Source organism: Cherax quadricarinatus, chromosome 33, assembly GCF_038502225.1.
Source record: "Cherax quadricarinatus isolate ZL_2023a chromosome 33, ASM3850222v1, whole genome shotgun sequence".
Taxonomy (NCBI): Eukaryota; Metazoa; Arthropoda; class Malacostraca; order Decapoda; family Parastacidae; genus Cherax; species Cherax quadricarinatus.
In genome coordinates, this window is record NC_091324.1 from 15,200,806 (window position 1) to 15,223,208 (window position 22,403).

General features: G+C 38.7%; 1 protein-coding gene across 9 annotated transcripts in view; it reads right to left on the reverse strand.

Moving 5' to 3' along the window:
- Positions 1-22,403, reverse strand: part of LOC128694021 (scoloptoxin SSD14) — a 170,848-nt gene that overhangs the window by 64,344 nt on the left and 84,101 nt on the right. For 7 of the 9 annotated variants that reach the window (XM_070090851.1, XM_070090857.1, XM_070090856.1 and 4 more), the window contains exons 3-5: positions 10,574-10,659; positions 5,262-5,299; positions 269-432 (exon numbers count right to left, since the gene is read on the reverse strand). In XM_070090851.1, coding sequence (XP_069946952.1) covers positions 269-432; positions 5,262-5,299; positions 10,574-10,659 — 288 coding nt within the window. Of the gene's footprint in view, positions 1-268; positions 433-5,261; positions 5,300-10,573; positions 10,660-16,401; positions 16,729-22,403 lie in introns of those variants that run through there. The other 2 variants (XM_053784006.2, XM_053784008.2) reach the window with 2 other exon arrangements.

Genomic DNA, 22,403 nt, shown 5'->3' on the forward strand with positions numbered 1-22,403 from the left:
TGTAAGCAAGCTGAATAGCCATGGACCACAAATGTTAACAGTGTTCTTGCAATGTGCCCATGCTTTTCACATTATCTATTTGTAACTTCCTCCCATATCTCTCCAGTATATACGTTGTTATGGGAGTGTAGACTGAAGAAAAACAACACAAATCACCAAATCAAAAATAATTGTTATGTATAAAGGCATAGTAAGCAAACAATCATGGAAAAGCAGACAGGGTTTGCTAGTAATTGGATTACTGATAATGCATGTACTTCAAACTTACGTAGCAATCTGTGCACATGGCTGACCATCAGCACTGACTGCTGCAATATCAAATTCTCCAAGCAATGATGGTGATGGAGGTGGTACCGTGGCCTCATAAATATTTTCATCAAATTTGTTGATGCCATCCCAAGTCTCAAACAATCCTGATCTTGAAGATGTTATCTGCAATTTAATTACATCAAGTATATAAAATAAAAAAAATTAAATTTAACAAGAAATTTCAAAAGAAGTCAAGGTAAAGTAACAATAAAAAATTTATAAACACTGCGAAGAGGTTCAATGAGAATAGAAGAGACAGAAAAGATTACTTTTGCAAAGTAACAGGTTCACACCAACCTGTCAAATTGTTTCTCAAAAAATGAATATAGTATAGTTTGTAATCAGACTAAAATTAACGAAAATTAAAAGTTAATAAAATCTGTCAAGTATGCTAGGCAATGTACATAGCAGATTTACTATTGAAAGAGTTTGAGGTAAGACAGCAATAAGATTATCAACGAACAAAGATTGGGGAAGGGGAGGGGACACATAGACTAGACATTAATATTGAAGCATGTATTGTAAATGAACAATGTACTATCTAGATAAAAGTAAGGAAAGGGAGTAGAGCAGCTGATATTGATGGGATCTAGATAGAAATGTTAACCCTTAACCCCTTGACTGTCGCAACCCCAAATCCTGAGGTTTCTCCTGGTGTTGCAAAATTTCAAAAAAAAAAAAAAAAAAATTCTTATGAAATGATAGAGAATCTTTTCCTGATTGTAATAACACCAAAAGAACAAAATTTGATGGAAAACTGACGGAATTACGCTCTCGCAAAGTTAGCAACCTCGGCGATATTTACGAATCGGCGATTTCACCCACTTTGAGCCCTATTTTTGGCTAATTCCATTGTTCCAGTCAACTAAACTCATAGCTATTTCTTTAGAACTCTATTTTTTCTATCGATTGAGTACAAGAAACTGCCTATTTACCGATTTCAACTACCTAATAATGTGGTCAGAAATTTGCAATTTGGCCAATTTCACGAAAATTAAAAAATATGACAATTTCAAAACAGGGTCCAGAATGAACAATGCAGACATTCCTGGCTCTAAAATAACATTTTCTTTGTTCATCAGTCATGTCTCCAGGCCCCTCTGATATTACTCTTGCTTTCTATTTTGAATTTTTATACAAACAAAAAATAGAAGATTTACTGTTATGCAGACTACTGCAATATTGTAATAATTGTATAAATAATGTCAACCCATTCATGATTGCATATTAGAATGGCTACTTGGACATTTGTTGGAAAATGACATCATCTGTTTACTTTTGATCATCGGCAAAAATCAAACATTTCCCCTACTTTGAGCTCCATTTCAAGGTTCTTTTCATAGTAAAACCAATCAAAATCACCTCTATTTCTATAATATGTTTTCCATTCTATCAAACAAAACCAAGAAAACAAGAATACAACCATAAATACTATAGGAAAATAGGCCACAACATCAGCATTTTAATTAAGAAAAAACGGTCAGAGTTTTTTTTTTCTCATTATCCACTGCGTGCTGCAGGATTTTTTTTATATGGTGCACACTGACCACACAGACCCATTCTCTCATATGTGGGCCAACCAGCTTTCTCCTGCTTGATTTGAAGCCGCTAGAATTTATGAGCTGCCGTTTTTGACATATATGTCAAAAACGGTGGCTTGTAAGATGTATATATACGACCAAAACAGCCAAAGAGTTAAACTGTCCAAACATAGATCTACGATGACGTGCATAGCGCTCTGATCATAGATTACGTTTTTTCTTACATAAGAAAGCATGTAAAATCGGACGTAGATCTACGTCCAGAGTGCTACACATATCAACGTAGATCTACGTCCGGAGCGCTACACACATCAATGTAGATCTATGTTTGGACAGTTTAAGGGTTAAAAGCAAGTGGGGATATAGTTTTGGAATGGTTAGTACTGTACATACTTTTATTTAATAAATGTATGAGTGAGGGAAGGTACCTAGGGACTGGCAGAGAGCATACATACAGTATTTCCTTTGTATAAAGGCAAAGGGGACAAAAAGAGAAGGTAAGAATTATAAAGAAATAAGCCTGTTGAGTATACCTAGTAAGGTGTATGGTTGAATTATTATTGAAAGAATTAAGAGTAAGAAAGAGCAGGATTGCAGATGAACAAGGAGGCTTTAGGTACGGTAGGGGATGTGTAGACCAAGTGTTTACAGTGAACCATATGAGTGAGCAGTATTTAGATAAGGGTAAGGAGGTTTTCGTTGCATTTATGGATTTGGAAAAGGTATATGATAGGGTGGATAGGGAAGCAATGTAGCAGATACTGAAAATGTATAGAATAGGTGGTAAGTTACTGAAAGCTGTTACAAGTTTTTATGAGGATAGTGAGGCTCAGGTTAGGGTATGTAGGAGAGGGGGAGATAATCTCCCAGTAAAAGTAGGCCTTAGACAGGGATGCGTGATGTCACCATGGTTGTTCAATATATTTGTACATAGAGCTGTAAGAGAAGTGAGTGCTCAGGTGTTGGAAAAAGGCATGTGACCGAAAAATACAAACTCGAATACAAAGTGGGAGTTGTCACAGTTGCTTTTGGGAGATTCTGAAGAGAAGTTACAGAGGTTGGTGGACGAATTTGGGAGGGTGTGTAAAAGGAAATTGAAAGTGTACATAGGAAAGAGCAAAGTGACAAGAATAACAAAAAAAAAATTAAGTGATGAAAGATTGGATATCAGATTGGAGGGAGGGAGTATGGAGGAAGTGAATGTGTTCAGATATCTGGGAGCTGACTTGTCAGCAGATGGGTCTGTGAGAGATGAGGTGAACCATAGAACTGATGAGGGGGAAAAAGGTGAGTGGTGCACTGAGGAGTCAGTTAAAACAAAGGATGTTATCCTTGGAAGCAAAGAGGGGAATGTATGAGAGTACAGTGGTACCAATGCTCGTAAATGGGTGCAAATCCGTGGTGATGAATGTTGCAACAAGGGACGGCTGGGGAAGTGAAGATGTGTCTATGGGTAATGTGTAGTGTGAATATTATGCAGAGAATCCGTAATCTGCAGATTAGAAGGAGGTGCAGGGTTTCTAAAAGAATTATCCAGAGGACTGACGAGGGGTTGTTGAGGTGGTTCAGACATGCAGAGAGGATGGAACAAAATGGAATGACTTGGAGGGCATTTAAATCTGTAGTGAAAGGAAGGTGAGGAAGGGGTCATCCTATTAAAGGTTGGAGGGAGTCAGTAAAGGAGGTTTTGTGTGCAAGGGGTTTAGATAGGAGTGGAGGCAAATAGTTTTTATGACATAACGTGCTGTTGGAGTGTGAGCAAAGTAACATTTATGAAGGGATTCAAGGCAACCAGTTAGCTTGACTTAGAGTCCTGGAGGTGTAAAGTACAGTGCCTGCACTCTGAAGGAAGGGTGGAGATATGTTGCAGTTTTCGAGCTGTAGTATCAGCATGCCTCTGGCAAGACAGTGATGCAGAGAATGATGATGATGAAAGTGTTTCTTCTTTTTTGGGTCACCCTGCCTTGGTGGGAAAGAGCTTATGTGTTAATAAAAAACAAATTAAAAAAAGTAAGGAACTGTTTGTTGCATTTATGGATTTAGAAAAGGCATATGATAGAGTGGATAGGGAAGCAATGTGGCAAATGTTGTTAATGTATGGAATATGTAGCAGGTTACTAAAAGTAGTAAGAGTTTTTATGCAGATAGTGAGGCTCAGATTAAGGGTAAGCAAGAGAAAAGACATTTTCCGGTAAAAGTAGGCTTGGTTGCTAAACATATTTATAGATGGAATCATAAAAAAAGTGAATACGTATAGATTAACCCTTTCAGGGTCCGTCCCGTAGATCTACGGCTTTACGTTCAGGGTCCAAACCGTAGATCTACGTCATGAGCTCAGCTCACTCTGATAAACTGTGAGTGGTACACTTGGGCCTTGATATGAGAGAATACATCTATGTGGTATGTGTGCACCACATAAAACAAATCCTGCAGCACACTGTGTATAATGAGAGAAAAAAACTGAAACCAAGATTTTCGATTAAAACAGCAACTTTGCAGTGTTTTTTCATATGTTTTTTAGTTGTATTTGCAATTTCTTGATCTCATTTGATAGAATGGAAGACATATTACAGAAATAGAGATGATTTTGATTGGTTTTAGCACTGGAAATGGCTTGAAACTGAGCTCAAAGTAGCGGAAATGTTAAATTTTTGCCGATGTTCAAGAGTAAACAAACGACCTCACACGTCTAATACACGCCAGCTGGTGGGTCTAATATACATTCACAAATGTGGTGATGATATTTATATAATTATTACAATATTGCATAACAGTAAATCTTCTATTTTTTGGCGTGAATAAAAATTCATTATGTGAATAAAAAATCAAAATGGGATTTATTTGTAAAGCCTCAAAACGTAACTAATGAACAGAGGAAATGTTAGTTTAGTGCCAGGAATGCCTACATTGTTTATTCTGGACGCTTTTTTGAAATTGGAATATTTTGAACTTTGTGTTAAATTGGCCAAATTACCAATTTCCGATCACTTTATTTTGTAGTTGAAACAGTTGACTTGACGATTTCTTGTGCTCAATCGATAGAATAGAAGTAATACTAGTGAAATAGCTAAGAATTTGGTCAACTGGAATGATGTAATTGGCCTAAAATGGGAGTCAAAGTCGGTAAAATCGCCGATTCGTAAGTATCGTTGACACATCAAAATTCGCGAGAGCATAATTTCGTCAATTTTCCATCAAATTTCGTACTTTTTGTTTTATTGCCTTCACAAAAAGATTCTCTACCATTTCATAAGAAAAAATAACAAATTTTTGGGGGGAAAATTCTTGGACACTGGGGCACCACTTCAGATTTTGGCCTTGGACCCTGAAGGGGTTAAATCGTAATAAGCAGCAGTAGAAAAAGCATGTCAGATCATTTATTTAACTTTGCTTTAGTTTAGTGATACATACCTGACTGCTGCTGCCACTGGGGTTAGCCTGCTGAATACCTGAAATGTGGTTTATGAATTATTGTATTGTACTTTAATATATGTAAGATACTATCACCATACAATTCAATAAAGCAATGTTTATACTCTCCCATATTAGTTAAACTGCATATTCATTACTATCACTCATCAAATGATTACTAGAGTACTGTATGCAGGGGAAGAGCTAAATGCCTAAGGGAAATGGGAGGCTATAATGTATGCATATTTTGGAAGGCAAACCTCACTTAACAATGAGGCTGATTTCGTGGAAAAGCCTTTCATTATGGGAACTTAAGTTAATTCAAATTATCCTGACCCCCATTAAATAAACTGCGGTATATTAGTGAAAAAAAAATCCCTAAGAAGTGTTACAAACTGAAAATTACACAGCGTATACTATTTAATAAAAAAAATACTGCATATTATGTAATATTAACCCTTTCAGGGTCCGTCCTGTAGATCTACGGCTTTACGTTCAGGGTCCAAACCGTAGATCTACGCCTTGAGCTCAACTCACTCTGATAAACTGTGAGTGGTACATTTGGGCCTAGATATGAGAGAATACATGTATGTGGTATGTGTGCACCACATAAAACAAATCCTGCAGCACACTGTGTATAATGAGAGGAAAAACCGAGACCATGATTTTCGATTAAAACAGCGACTTTGCAGTGTTTTTTCGTATGTTTTTTATAGTTGTATTTGCGATTTCTTGGTCTCATTTTATAGAATGGAAGACATATTACAGAAATAGAGATGATTCTGATTGGTTTTAGCACTGGAAATGGCTTGAAACTGAGCTCAAAGTAGCGGAAATGTTAAATTTTTGCCGATGTTCAAGAGTAAACAAACGACCTCACACGTCTAATACACACCAGCTGGTGGATCTAATATACATTCACAAATGTGGTGATGATATTTATACAATTATTACAATATTGCATAACAGTAAATCTTCTATTTTTTGGTGTGAATAAAAATTCATTATGTGAATAAAAAATAAAAATGGAATTTATTTGTAAAGCCTCAAAATGTAACTAATGAACAGAGGAAATGTTAGTTTAGTGCCAGGAATACCTACATTGTTTATTCTGGACCCTATTTTGAAATTGGAATATTTTGAACTTTGTGTTAAATTGGCCAAATTACCAATTTCCGATCACTTTATTTTGTAGTTGAAACAGTTGACTTGGTGATTTCTTGTGCTCAATCGATAGAATAGAAGTAATACTAGTGAAATAGCTAAGAATTTGGTCGACTGGAATAATGTAATTGGCCTAAAATGGGAGTCCAAGTCGGCAAAATCGCTGATTCGTAAATATCGCTGACACAAAATTCGCGAGACTATAATTTCGTCAATTTTCCATCAAATTTCGTACTTTTTGTTTTATTACCTTCACAAAAAGATTCTCTACCATTTCATAAGAAAAAATAACAAATTTTTTTTTTGAAAATTCTTGGACACTGGGGCACCACTTCAGATTTTGGCCTTGGACCCTGAAGGGGTTAATACTCACCAAAGAGTATATTACATTAGCATACTTAATGTCTTGGCTTGTAGGAAAAATGTTGATGTGGTGAACTGCAATGCCAACAACCTAACAACCTATTTTCCCCAGTTTCAAAATATCAAATAACATCAGATTTCACATCTAAGTTACTGTAACAGTCTTTCTCTTAGGAATTACATGACTGCATGCCTTATCACTTGAGTAGCCTTTCAGAACTTATGATGGATAGAACAGAGCATAAACAAACATTATATTAAACACTGACAGATATTATTAAGGAAAATCTACATCATCTGAGATTAATATCTGTACTCTATCATATATCTTAAAAAAAAGGGGTTGTTAGCCAAGTCTACAGTTATTAACCCCAAGATCCACTCATTATGTGCCAAGGGATCATTTAACCCTTTTACTGTCTCCCACATAGATCTACATCACTGATGCCAGTGTCACTCATGCAGATCTACATCACTAATGCCAGTGTCACTCATGCAGATCTACATCACTGATGCCAGTGTCACTCATGCAGATCTACATCACTAATGCCAGTGTCACTCATGCAGATCTGCATCACTGACGCCAGTGTCACTCATGCAGATCTACATCACTGATGCCAGTGTCACTCATGCAAATCTAAATCACTGATATCAGTGTCACTCATGCAGATCTACACCATTGATGCCGGTATCACTCATACAGATCTACATCACTGATGCCAGTGTCCCTCATGCAGATCTACATCACTGATGCTAGTGTCACTCATGTAAATCTACATTTTAAGCACAAGGAAATACAGCATAATGCAATCAATGATAATTTGGAAGAGTACTGTATACTGAAAGATAAATCTCTACAGAAAAAGCAAGATAAATCTGATTAAGAGAAAATGGCTCAAGGGTATATAATTCGGTGTCAGGACATGAACTAGTAAGCAGGATGGCACTGTCATATTTTACCACATGATGTTTACCTGAAAATGACTTGGGATCACTGCCCAACCATCCTGGTCCCAGACCTAGTCTCCTGATTTACAGTCTAATGAACTAAGCAGTTGGTACTAGCTGTGTGCAACCCAGCTGATTAGGAACTAACTAGAGAAACTTATCCAGTTCTTTTAAGATAGAGGTTTGTTAGTAATTTCCCTTATGTATGAAAGAAGATTGTTAAAAAAATATTGGTTCCTCTACTCTTAATGAATTTCATGTCTCATTATACTCATCTCACCCATGCTTTTCACTGGAGGTATTTTCCAGTGTCAGCCGAGTCTCTTGCTCTTATAGGGAGTACTTTCAGACTTAGGAGGACAGAATGTTAATCAACTGTGAAGCAATGCCAGAGAAGTTCCAGTAGAGTAGGAAAGTATCAGTCCAGAGTGGAAACAAATGCTTTGAACTTGGGGATGGCTAAGGATTTACCTGTCTCCAGAGTTCATGTACATGTACTAGGTACCTGGAATGCCTATAAGACTGTATCAATATCCAAGAGGGCATGGAGGTAGACTTGAGAGAGAAAGCAATGGGGAATTGGATCTGCCATGCTCATGAGCAAGGCAGGTTCAAGTCCCATAAGGAAAAATTAGTATTCAAATTCAAATTCAAATTCAAACTTTATTCTCTATAAGTATTATAATGCTGAGTTTACAGAATTTGGTTATTGTGTGGTTTACATGTAGTAAAATAATAATTACAGAGTGTACCACTAGAACGCCTAGCATGGCTAGGCATTTCGGGCAGACTTATATTAAATCTTAGGTTTAAAATGTTACAAAATTATGAGATAAGTTGGTATTATGGCTAAGTGACTAAATACTAGTTGTGAGTTTAGCAATGTGAATGCTTTTGTTTTGGCACTATACATAGTTTCAGTATTGGAGTATAACAGGCCAACTTATGACTAGTTAAGATTCATTATTTTGAGATTGAGATTGATATTTCTGTTTATGGTCAAATGGGTGAGTGAGTGTAAGTGTGAACCACCAGGTGGTATTCGTATTATTAGTTGACAGGGTGTATCAGGCAGATAAGAAATACTTTCTGACTTAGGAAAAGGCAGACAGTATCAGAAAGTGAAAGGAGCAGACTGAGAAACACTGTGGAACAGGTTGGGTGAGTCAAGAATGAGAGTAGCGGAAGTAGTATGTGAAGCAGTCAAAAAAGCCAGTCAACTAATTTGTTTTACTTTTATTCTTCGACAGTGCTTCCCTGATTTTGCTTTCTGTCAAATCAATGGAAAGCATTGGTTTTAAATGATGCTGAAGACTCAAATCAAATAAAGCTCTGGTAACATCACAATTGGAGATGTTGCACACTTTTTTATCAATATTTTGAACTGTTTGGTTGAACTTCCAGTACTTTAGGTTTCATTATATCTAAATGTATCCTGCTGCTGTTGGTGTCTGTATGGCTGTACCAGTCAAGGCAAATGGATGGTACAAGATAAATGCAAAATTTGAAGAGCGTACTAAGATATGCACAAAAAAAAAAGGGTGTGCACAGCCTTCGATTTTTTCCCATTGGGCATACTGACACCATTACATACAACAACAAATAAAAATCCCAAATCACTCCCAAATATCTGAATACGTTCACCTCCTCCATACTCTCTCCCTCCAATCTGATATTCAATCTTTCATCACCTAATCTTTTTGTTATCCTCATAACCTTACTCTTTCCTGTATTCAGAAGAAAATTAAAGGTGAATACAGGAAAGAGTAAGGTTATGAGGATAACAAAAAGATTAGGTGATGAAAGATTGAATATCAGATTGGAGGGAGAGAGTATGGAGGAGGTGAACGTATTCAGATATTTGGGAGTGATCGTGTCAGCGGATGGGTCTATGAAAGATGAGGTGAATCATAGAATTGATGAGGGAAAAAGAGTGAGTGGTGCACTTAGGAGTCTGTGGAAACAAAGAACTTTGTCCTTGGAGGCAAAGAGGGGAATGTATGAGAGTATAGTTTTACCAACGCTCTTATATGGGTGTGAAGCGTGGGTGATGAATGTTGCAGCGAGGAGAAGGCTGGAGGCAGTGGAGATGTCATGTCTGAGGGCAGTGTGTGGTGTGAATATAATGCAGAGAATTCGTAGTTTGGAAGTTAGGAGGAGGTGCGGGATTACCAAAACTGTTGTCCAGAGGGCTGAGGAAGGGTTGTTGAGGTGGTTCGGACATGTAGAGAGAATGGAGCGAAACAGAATGACTTCAAGAGTGTATCAGTCTGTAGTGGAAGGAAGGCGGGGTAGGGGTCGGCCTAGGAAGGGTTGGAGGGAGGGGGTAAAGGAGGTTTTGTGTGCGAGGGGCTTGGACTTCCAGCAGGCATGCGTGAGCGTGTTTGATAGGAGTGAATGGAGACAAATGGTTTTTAATACTTGACGTGCTGTTGGAGTGTGAGCAAAGTAACATTTATGAAGGGATTCAGGGAAACCGGCAGGCCGGACTTGAGTCCTGGAGATGGGAAGTACAGTGCCTGCACTCTGAAGGAGGGGTGTTAATGTTGCAGTTTAAAAACTGTAGTGTAAAGCACCCTTCTGGCAAGACAGTGATGGAGTGAATGATGGTGAAAGTTTTTCTTTTTCGGGCCACCCTGCCTTGGTGGGAATCGGCCGGTGTGATAATAAAAAAAAAAAAAAAAAAGTACAATATGAAACTGATAACTCATAAATGAAAATGCATTGCACATTAGTTGCACTTGTGTCCTTTTACTTTACATATTGTCGGTAATTCTACCAACTTTATTACAACATTTTTGTGAATGATTTTGAAAAAGACAACAAGACAGACTTACCAACACCAAGGCCAATTGCAATGGCTGCAATGCAAGCCACCCCCAACAGTCCACATAATACCAACTGCTTTTTGGTCAACTGTACCCTGTCAGAGATAAGTAATAGTGAGATACAAAAGTAATATTATGCTCTTTTCAGTGAGAAAGAAAATATATTACTGTACTCTGAGTTTTATAGGCCTTTTCCACGATGCTAAATAATGGCAATTTTATGACAAAAATAAAGAATAATTTATGTCAATTAGGAGTTTATCCCATTGACTTAAGCAGATTGTAGCTTACATAGGAACAAATAGTTGGCCTTTTATATATTTTGAAATTGAATTCATAGTCTTTGTTTTAACTAAAACATCTAGAAATGGTAGCTGCAGATAGCTTGTGGGCACACATCAATGCACTATATTAAAGGTGAGCAACTTCACCTCCCCTCTGAACCTGTAACCACAAGTTTAAAGCTTTTCAAAAACAAATAAAAATCTATTGTAACTGCAAGATAATTATTTTAATACATATATAGTGACAGTAGGGTTTACATTGCTTTTAATATTATTATTTTTGGCTTTACATTGCTTTTTTTATTTTCAACATTGGGGGGTTTACTAAAAAAAATTAGGACACATTTTATGACAGTTTGCACTAATTAGCAAGAAAGAGGTAGGCATGTTAAAAATCATACAAGAGAATGGGCTGGTTTATATATACAATGGAACCTCTTTTTCGGCCATAATCTGTTCCAGAAGGTCGGCCTAAATTCGAAGCAATATTTCCCCTAAGAATTAATGTAAATACAATTAATCCGTTCCAAACACCCAAAAATATTCACAAAAAATACATTTTATAAAGATTATAGTTTTATATACACAAAACAATGAGAACTAAATCAAATAAATTAAGAACATTTAAATCACTATTACATACCTTTTTTGAAGAATCTTGTTGGCTTATGAAGACAGGGAGGAGGAGAGAGGGATTGAAGACTCTTGTTGGCTTATGAAGACAGGGAGGAGGAGAGAGGGAGGGCAGATTATTGTTTGGAAGGGGAATTCCCCTCCATAAGAACTTTAGGTAACAAGTCCCTCTCTGGGGTTACTTCCCTTCTTTGTTTTTTAATGCCATTAGGACCAGTCAAGTCAGTAAATCATTCAGTAAGTCACAGTCAGTCAAGTCATTCGGTCAGTCAAGTCATTCAGTCAAGTCAGTAAGTTATTCAGTAAGTCAGTAAGTTATTCAGTAAGTCAGTCAATTCAGTAAGTCATTCAGCCAAGTCATAAAGTCATTCAGTAAGTCAGTCAGTCAATCACACATACTCATATTTATGTCATTTTATGTGCACAGTGACACTTCATTACTGCCATAGGTTATATCTCTTGTCTAATATCTCTGTTTTCTTAGTTAATTCTACGACTTAAATGCTTAAACCTTTTCTTGCCACTTTCAGCAACACTTGTATATGCCTATTGGGTGTCATGATTGCTTGGCAGATTTAAGATATGGCAATTAAAATACAAATGTAAAGAAATACAGCAAGCTTCCCGAGTATAGTCCTACACATGTATGAACCAACTGAAAACTGGGAGGGTGGTGTAGGTGGCTGAGGGTGGTGGGGGATTGCAGTAGGTCTCCCTCATTGACTCAATGGGTTAACCCACCGCCAATCCCGCGGGCGACCGTGTGCTCAGAATTTTTCCCTCTTCCACGAACCATGTTAAATTAATTTTATGAAATGTTACATAAAATTGTGCCACAGTTCTTCAATCGAGCTATACCCAAATTGTGCCAAATAAACTCATGTTAAATGACGGTCTACTGTATGTCGTATTTTGCGGCTTATTAAATGCATGTTTTTTCCATAAAATGTCTCCAAAAACCACCCTGTGTCCTATAAACAGAAGGTCAGTGATGGGAGCTATAAATTTGCAGTGTGGGGTGGGCTGTAGCTCTCCCAGTTACGTCCGATGCCAAGCATTGAAACTAAAACAAGTCTTATAAGCCGTGTCTTATAAGCCGCATCTTATAAGCCGCAAAATATGAACTCAGCTTAAAGTGAGTGGTGAATATATCTATTGTAGGAAGTCTTAAATACACAAAGAATGGGTTTAACTGAAAACTGTTGTATTAGCGAAACGCTGTTAAACGAAGTGCTGTAAAGTGGAGCCCATCTGTACTCCACATTCCATAAAAATATTGGTCCATAAAGGATGATGTATTTTATTTATGGAGATGCACTAGGGAATGGGAAGTAATCAAGTTTGATTTGTGGAAGAGGAAGGTTGCTCTAGTTCCTTACATCAAGAGCTCTTCACTTGCAACTTCCAGAAATAGAATGCCATAAATCATTTATACTTTGTCATTCTAGGTCAAATATAAATCCCTCAAAAATTAAGCTCCAGTGCTTCTGAACAAGAGCCTTTTGCCTATGTAGTAGATATGTCTTGAAAGCACCTTATTAATAAGATCACTGGAAATTTGGTCATGATGTACTTTTTTCCCCAGGATAGAAATCCTTAAATATTATATGTTATAAATAACAATCATGTCATATGTTCTTTGGGAAAAAATTATATGCTGTACAAATTGTTTATTTAGGTCATAACAGACAAAATATGAATATAATTTATTATGTTTATTCTTTTAATTAAGTAGATAGTGCAATGGAGACATATTTTAAACATATAGGAGAAGAGCTTTATTTTTATAAGTAAATTAAACAACATAACCCAACTAAACCATCCCTAACCTAGAACAGCTGTAAAATTGTTGGTTACGTCAGGTTTGGTAACATTAAGTTGGGAGTGATTATGTCGGAGGATCTCACCTTCAAGGACCATAACATTGTATCAATCGCATCTGCTAGAAAAATGACAGGATGGATAATGAGAACCTTCAAAACTAGGGAGGCCAAGCCCATGATGACACTCTTCAGGTCACTTGTTCTATCTAGGCTGGAATATTGCTGCACTCTAACAGCACCTTTCAAGGCAGGTGAAATTGCCGACCTAGAAAATGTACAGAGAACTTTCACGGCGCGCATAATGGAGATAAAACACCTCAATTACTGGGAGCGCTTGAGGTTTCTAAACCTGTATTCCCTGGAACGCAGGAGGGAGAGATACATGATTATATACACCTGGAAAATCCTAGAGGGACTAGTACCGAACTTGCACACGAAAATCACTCACTACGAAAGCAAAAGACTTGGCAGACGATGCACCATCCCCCCAATGAAAAGCAGGGGTGTCACTAGCACGTTAAGAGACCATACAATAAGTGTCAGGGGCCCGAGACTGTTCAACTGCCTCCCAGCACACATAAGGGGGATTACCAACAGACCCCTGGCAGTCTTCAAGCTGGCACTGGACAAGCACCTAAAGTCAGTTCCTGATCAGCCGGGCTGTGGCTCGTACGTTGGTTTGCGTGCAGCCAGCAGCAACAGCCTGGTTGATCAGGCGCTGATCCACCAGGAGGCCTGGTCACAGACCGGGCCGTGGGGGCATTGACCCCCGAAACTCTCTCCAGGTAAACTTCAGGCTGTCACGTAGAACTGCGTCACTGAAGCCAGGGTCCCCTCATGTAGTTCTGTCATGATCTCAGTTGACTTAGATAAGCTGTGAGTGGTAAACTTTGGTCTAGATGTGAGAGAAAGGGTCTGTGCGGTGAGTATGCACAGTATAAAAACAAATCCTGCCCCACACGGTGCATGATGGGAAAAGCAATCCTCTTTGAGGTGTGTTCTAGGATGAAGGTATGTTGCACTGCCTACCGAGTCTTTTGCTTTCATAGGGATTGATTTTCATATGCAAATTTGGTAATAATCCCTCTAGGATTTTCCAAGTGTATATTATCATGTATTATTCTTGCCTGCATTACAGAGAATGCAAGTCAAGGAACTTCAACCGTTCCCAGTAATTTAGGTGTTTTATCATACTTGTGTGTGCCATGAAGGTTCTCTGTATATTCTCCAGATCAGCAATTTCACCTGCCTTGAAAGGCACTGTAAGTGTGCAGCAATATTCCAGCCTAGAGAACAAGGGATCTGAAGAGGGTTTGGCATTCCTAGTTTTGAAGGTTCTCATTATCCATTCTATCATTTTTCTAGATGTGATGGATACATTGTTGTGATCTTAGAAAGTGAGATCCTCTGACATTATCACTCCAAAGGTCCTTGTGTGGCTGGAATTTGTTTTATACTCCAATATAGTTTTAATTTCCTCAAGTTTTCCATATCAGAGTAATTGGAATTTCTCTTCATTGAACTTCATATTATTTTCTGCAGCTCATTTAATGTTTTGGTTTATGTCCACTTGGAGTCATGCAAATTCGGGTGTCATCTGTTTATTTATTTATTTATTAATTTGAACATGATACAGAGAAGTACAAAAGAATACAGTTAAATGCAGCATGCCAAAGCCACTTGAATGCATAGCATTATGGGCTGGCTTAAAATTAACTTAAGATTAACTAAGCAATGAAGTATTCAGTGGTAAAACATTATTGTAACATCTGTGAAGGAAGACATGGTGCTATGGCTTACAGCCCTGTCTATGTCAGATATGAGGATGATGAACAGGATGAGGGTGAGTACTGTGCCTTGTGGAACAGAGCTTTTCACTGTAGCCGCCTCAGACTTTACTCTGTTTACTATTACTCTTTGTGTTCTATTTGTTAGGATGTTACAGATCTGGAGTTTACCTGGAGAGAGTTCCAGGGGTCAACGCCCCCGTGGACTGGTCTGTGACCAGGCCTCATGGTGGATCAGGGCCTGATCAACCAGGCTGTTACTGCTGGCCGCACACAATCCAACATACGAGCCACAACCTGGCTGGTCAGGTACTGACTTCAGGTGCCTGTCCAGTGCCTGCTTGAAGACAGCCAGGGGTCTATTGGTAATCCCCCTGATGTATACTGGGAGGCAGTTGAACAGTCTTGGGACCCTGACATTCATTGTGTTGTCTCTTATCGTGCTAGTGGCGCCCCTGCTTTTCATTGGGGGGATGTTGCACCGTCCGCTGAGTCTTTTGCTTTTGTAGGGAGTGATTTTCGTGTGCAAGTTTGGTACTAGTCCCTCTAGGATTTTCCAGGTGTATATAATCATGTATCTCTCCCTCCTGCATACCAATTTTTCCTGTTATTTTTTAATCACGCATTTTGTGCGCTATTACACCAATGTTGCACTTGTCAAAGGCTTTCACAAAGTCTGTGTATAATACATCTGTGTTTTGTTTGTCCTCTAGAGCATCCACCTTGTTTTTCAGTAGTTGGGACAGACAGGAGTGACCTGTTCTAAACCCATGCTGCCCTGGGTTGTGTAACTGATGGGTATTTAGATGGGTGGCTACCTTACTTCTTAGAACCCTTTGAAAGATTTTTATGATATGGGACGTTAGGGCTATCGCTCTGTAATTCTTCGTTATTGCTTTGCTACCACCTTTGTGGAGTGGGGCTATGTCTGTTGTTTTTAGTGGCTGTGGGATGGCCCCTGTGTCCATGTTTGATTTCATTGGGTTATTCTGGGTTAAATACAAAATGTTTTGTTTGTGCCCATGACATGTACTCAAAGCCTAAAATTTTGTCTTAGTTACTAACTTTTCACACATTGTTACTTGAACAAATATTCGCACATTTCAAAATTAGTGTTGTATAGGCAAAGTTGATCATGCACTTACCAAACCCTTAAAGTCTAAGCCAAAGGAAAACATGCTTAAACTATACTAGGAAGTAAGCTCAGGCCAGTAGTGGTAGTTAGTGATCCCACCACCTAGTGTCGTGCTCGCCATGGAAAATAATGAAGTCTCGGTAGTTTACTATGGTGACAGGGAAAGATACAGTACTGCACTAATATGTTCCTTCTCATTCTCTCGACGCTTCCTCCTCAAGTGAAATTCGTTGTTGTTAGGGGATTAGAGGACCACCACAGCGTAAGCTGTATTAGTGCTGTTGGAAGTTTATAGGGTCACTGACAGCTAACGTCGTATTGTTGGGGTTTATAGGGTTACAGACACCTGATGCCGTACTATTGTTTTGTTGGAGGGTTATAGAGTCACTGACAACTTACGCCGTATCGGGTACTGCCTTATGAATGAAGCTACGGAAAAAGAGAAAAGTGATTTTTGCGTAGTTAATATTCGTATAGCTGTTATATTAAACGGATATATTTTCAATACACATGTAATTCATTTTCATGTATTTTGTTGTTGCTGTTTTTGTTGTTTTTGGCTCTGGTGGTTAACGCTCTCGCTTCACACGGCGAGGGCCTGGGTTCGATTCCCAGCCAGAGTAGAAACATTGGGCGTGTTTCTTTCCACCTGTTGTCTATGTTCCCCATCAGTAAAATGGGTACCTGGGTGTTAGTCGACTGGTGTGGGTCGCATCCTGGGACACTGACCTAATTTGCCCGAAATGCTGAGCATAACAAGGGAATTTCTATGCAGTAGTATGTCATTGTTGTCAGCTAGGCCTGTATACCATGTACATGTACTTGTAGTAAATAAAGATATTATTATTATTATTATTATTATTATTATTATTATTATTATTATTATTATTATTATTATTATTATTATTATTATTATTATTATTATTATTATTACTGTATCTAATAGTAATAGTCTGGGGAAGAAATCTTATCCGAATCGGAAGTAACAAGTAGATTTTAAAATTATGAAGGTACATTACATAGCTTTAGTTAATTACAATTGTCTTACATAGTAACGAATGTATAAATTACTTAGGATATCCTCAAAGAGTAAAAAAAAAAAAAACTTTTTTTACACTGAGATCCCTGTATGTATTGCGTAACTATTAGATACAGTAAAATTCAGCTATGATTATTAACAACTACTCACGTAATTCATGAAAATGAATTACGTGGTATTAAAACAAAAAATAGCCGAATATATAAGTTACATGAAGAAATCACTTTCTTCCTTGTATGTAGATTCATTCATTAGGCACTTTTGCTCTCTTCTTAAACTGGTTTATACTAAGACTGGCCTTGACGTGATCAAGCAACCCATTCTACTTCTTTATTACTGTGTAATAGGTGTTTGAGGCATGACCATCTATTGTGAGTACTACAAAATTGCGTTCGCGTTTCTTAGTACCATACTGGCTTTGTTTCCTAGCCATGACAAAAATTCGCATCAAGATATTATGGACACTGATTATTAGCAATTTTCTATATATAAGACAGTTGTCTTATCCTATCTGCTACATTAGGCATTTAAAGTTATTGTAATTCATTTTGGTCTCCATGTTGTGATGGATCCAGGTCTAGGATGAAGCTCACCGTCTTATTCCACCTAATTTTCAGTCAGTTATTTTTATTAGAACAGGGTACTATACAATACTTTATTTGGACATGATACATAGTTGTACAGGGAATTATAGTTGGGTGTACATGCCAAAAGCCCCTTGTATGCAGAGCATTATAGGCAGGCTTAAAATTAACTTAAGATTAACTAAGCAATGATATATTCAGTGATAAAAATTACAATAAACAAAGTACAACATGAAGTACAAATGAGTAGTATTTTAAACAATGAAATTTGAACCTTTCAATTAAGAGGCATTTTAATTGTACAAATTTGTAGTATAACAATGTATAATATAACAAAATGATCAATATATTATATCAATATACTATTTGTAGTGCAGAAACAGGTCATATGGTCATTAGATGAGTTACTGCGCATTCAAGAGAATGAATTATTCTGTTAGGTAATGTAATTAAAAAAAATAGTGTGGCATGTAAAGAGTACGTAACCTTTATTCGGCGCATGTACACACCCTCGGTGAAAGGCTGTCTCCCCAACCAGCGAACCAGGTACTAAGGGTTGATGATGGGGCCCCGTCGTTCAATCAGTACCCAGGTTCCAGCCAATGAGAAGATGGTTTTGGCAATTGTAGAGGTGTTGTGGGTACCACTCACCTGTCTGCCCTTGTCATTCCCATTCTAGAGCTGGTTGAAGCACGGTCTGCTCTCTAGTGGCTTCTATTCTGCCTTGCTCACCGTGGAGGGCACTAATACCTATTGTTGTACATAGTGTATGTAGTGTACATACTTCTGTTCTAAATTGGTGAAGGATAATACAAGTCAAAAGTTTTCCTGCTGTGTTTATTTTGCTCCCTTTACACCCAGGATAACAGGCTTTTGGGACTCCTGGGTTGTAATACATCGTTTGATGGGGTCACAGGTTGCACTTTTATGAAATACAGTTATTCAATATTTATTTAGTTGTGGGCGAGTAAGTGGTTTTTAAGAAGAGTCTTGAATTGATAAACAGACAGTGTTTCTTTTGTATTCACAGGTAATGAATTCCAGATTTTTGGGCCTTTTATGTGCATTGAGTTTTTACATAGGGTGAGATGGACATGGGGAACATCAAAGAGTGATCTGTGCCTTGTGTTAAGGTCATATATTCTGTTTAGGTTGGTAAGGAGAAGTTTGAGAGGGGGGTTTATATCTGAGTTTATTGTTCTATGTATGTACTAGGCACAATAATAAGTATGGATGCTTTGTACAGTGAGTAAGTTTAGACTTTTGAATATTGGTGGAGTATGACTTCGAACAGGCGATAAATGACATGCCCATGCACTCTGCCCCAGGGCCAGACTCATGGAACTCTGTGTTCATCAAGAACTGCAAGAAGCCCCTATCACGAGCCTTTTCCATCCTATGGAGAGGGAGCATGGACACGGGGGTCGTCCCTCAGTTACTAAAAACAACAGACATAGCCCCACTCCACAAAGGGGGCAGTAAAGCAACAGCAAAGAACTACAGACCAATAGCACTAACATCCCATATCATAAAAATCTTTGAAAGGGTCCTAAGAAGCAAGATCACCACCCATCTAGAAACCCATCAGTTACACAACCCAGGGCAACATGGGTTTAGAACAGGTCGCTCCTGTCTGTCTCAACTACTGGATCACTACGACAAGGTCCTAAATGCACTAGAAGACAAAAAGAATGCAGATGTAATATATACAGACTTTGCAAAAGCCTTCGACAAGTGTGACCATGGCGTAATAGCGCACAAAATGCGCGCTAAAGGAATAACAGGAAAAGTCGGTCGATGGATCTATAATTTCCTCACTAACAGAACACAGAGAGTAGTCGTCAACAGAGTAAAGTCCGAGGCAGCTACGGTGACAAGCTCTGTCCCACAAGGCACAGTACTAGCTCCCATCTTGTTCCTCATCCTCATATCCGACATAGACAAGGATGTCAGCCACAGCACCGTGTCTTCCTTTGCAGATGACACCCGAATCTGCATGACAGTGTCTTCCATTGCAGACACTGCAAGGCTCCAGGCGGACATCAACCAAATCTTTCAGTGGGCTGCAGAAAACAATATGAAGTTCAACGATGAGAAATTTCAATTACTCAGATATGGTAAACATGAGGAAATTAAATCTTCATCAGAGTACAAAACAAATTCTGGCCACAAAATAGAGCGAAACACCAACGTCAAAGACCTAGGAGTGATTATGTCGGAGGATCTCACCTTCAAGGACCATAACATTGTATCAATCGCATCTGCTAGAAAAATGACAGGATGGATAATGAGAACCTTCAAAACTAGGGAGGCCAAGCCCATGATGACACTCTTCAGGTCACTTGTTCTATCTAGGCTGGAATATTGCTGCACTCTAACAGCACCTTTCAAGGCAGGTGAAATTGCCGACCTAGAAAATGTACAGAGAACTTTCACGGCGCGCATAACGGAGATAAAACACCTCAATTACTGGGAGCGCTTGAGGTTTCTAAACCTGTATTCCCTGGAACGCAGGAGGGAGAGATACATGATTATATACACCTGGAAAATCCTAGAGGGACTAGTACCAAACTTGCACACGAAAATCACTCACTACGAAAGCAAAAGACTTGGCAGACGATGCACCATCCCCCCAATGAAAAGCAGGGGTGTCACTAGCACGTTAAGAGACCATACAATAAGTGTCAGGGGCCCGAGACTGTTCAACTGCCTCCCAGCACACATAAGGGGGATTACCAACAGACCCCTGGCAGTCTTCAAGCTGGCACTGGACAAACACCTAAAGACAGTTCCTGATCAGCCGGGCTGTGGCTCGTACGTTGGTTTGCGTGCAGCCAGCAGCAACAGCCTGGTTGATCAGGCGCTGATCCACCAGGAGGCCTGGTCACAGACCGGGCCGCGGGGGCGTTGACCCCCGAAACTCTCTCCAGGTAAACTCCAGGTAAACTCCAGGAGTGGGAATTTGTTATCATTCTGACTGCAGCCTTTTGTTGGGTAATTAATGGTCTGAGATGATTTATTGTTGTTGAGCCCCATGCACAGATTCCATAGGTGAGATAGGGGTAAATGAGTGAGTGATATAGGGCCAGGAGGGCTGATTGTGGAACGTAGTACCGTATCTTCGATAGTATGCCTACGGTCTTGGAGATTTTCTTGGAAATTTGTTGTACATGTGTTTGAAATTTGAGTCTGTTATCAAGGTGGATTCTTAAGAAGTTTTCCTCTGTGAGTTTCGTGATAGGTGATCCGTTTATTATTATGTTAAGAGGAACATCTGTAGTTCTGTTCCCAAACTGAATGAAGTAGGTTTTGTCAATATTGAGAGTAAGCTTGTTAATCATCATCCAGGTAGATATTTTCTGTAATTCGGTATTTACAGTACTGGCTAGTATGACTGGGCTCGGGTGACAGAAGACGTATGTAGTGTCATCTGCAAATAGTGTGGGTTTGAGTAGTTGCGATGCATTTAGTAGGTCGTTTATGTAAATGAGAAAGAAAAGAATAACAAGAATAATCTACATGGAACTGCATACGAACAGATATAGGATAGTGCGAGCCTGAGCAGGTAAATTAATGTGCCTGCCTGTAAAGAAACTTGAACGTAAAAGGACCCCAATGGAAATAAGTCACTCTGTCTGACTTTTTTGGGTTATCCTAGGTTCTCTACACATATGCTGCTATGTATGATAATTCTATGTAACTGTATTTGTGTATACCTGAATAAACTTACTTACTTACTTACTAACGTGACTTTCTTTTTACTTTATACTTCACTGCTCACTGTTAATTTCTCTGACAAGCAGTCCCAGATATTTCACTGAAGATACTGTTGAGATGGATTCCCCATTACACAGTACATGAACGTATTTACTCTTTTCAGTTTACCTTTAGTGCTAAATAGTATAGTTTCTGTGTTTCCTAAGTGTAGCAATAGTTTGTTGTCTATTAACCTTAATTTGCCCGCAGTGTTCTGCATAACATGCGGCTCTCTGTATAGTAGTAAGTCATTGATGTCAGCTAGGACTGTATACGTTGACATGTACTTGAAGAAATACAGATTATTATTATTATTATTATTATTATTATTATTATTATTATTATTATTATTATTATTATTATTATTATGGTGCTACTTTAGCGTGCAGTCTACAGCTGTATTCGTAGTCTGCGGTCTACTTATTATTATTATTAAAGATTAGCCGGTATTCTGCCGGCCCGGGCCTTTTCCAAGTGGTGGCCCGGCCTTGGCTCCCTCTTTAGGGAGTGTCTGAGACCTAAGTCTCCCATGGGAGGAGGCACTAGTACCTCCTCATCTTTGGGACCAACTGTCCCCAGGCCTAGCCACAAGCTAGGCCTCTCTGGTCTGCCATCCCCGCCCCAAGAGAGCAAATGGGAATGACAGTCTTATGAGCTAAAGGCTCGGGCTCAGGCACCTACCCTACCCGAGAAGGGTTAGGCATGGGGACGATGCGCGCGGTCTACTTTTCATGCACAATTTTTTACCTAGCTGTGCTGACCTTTTTTTACCTAACCTAACCTGGTTATGTTAGCGTA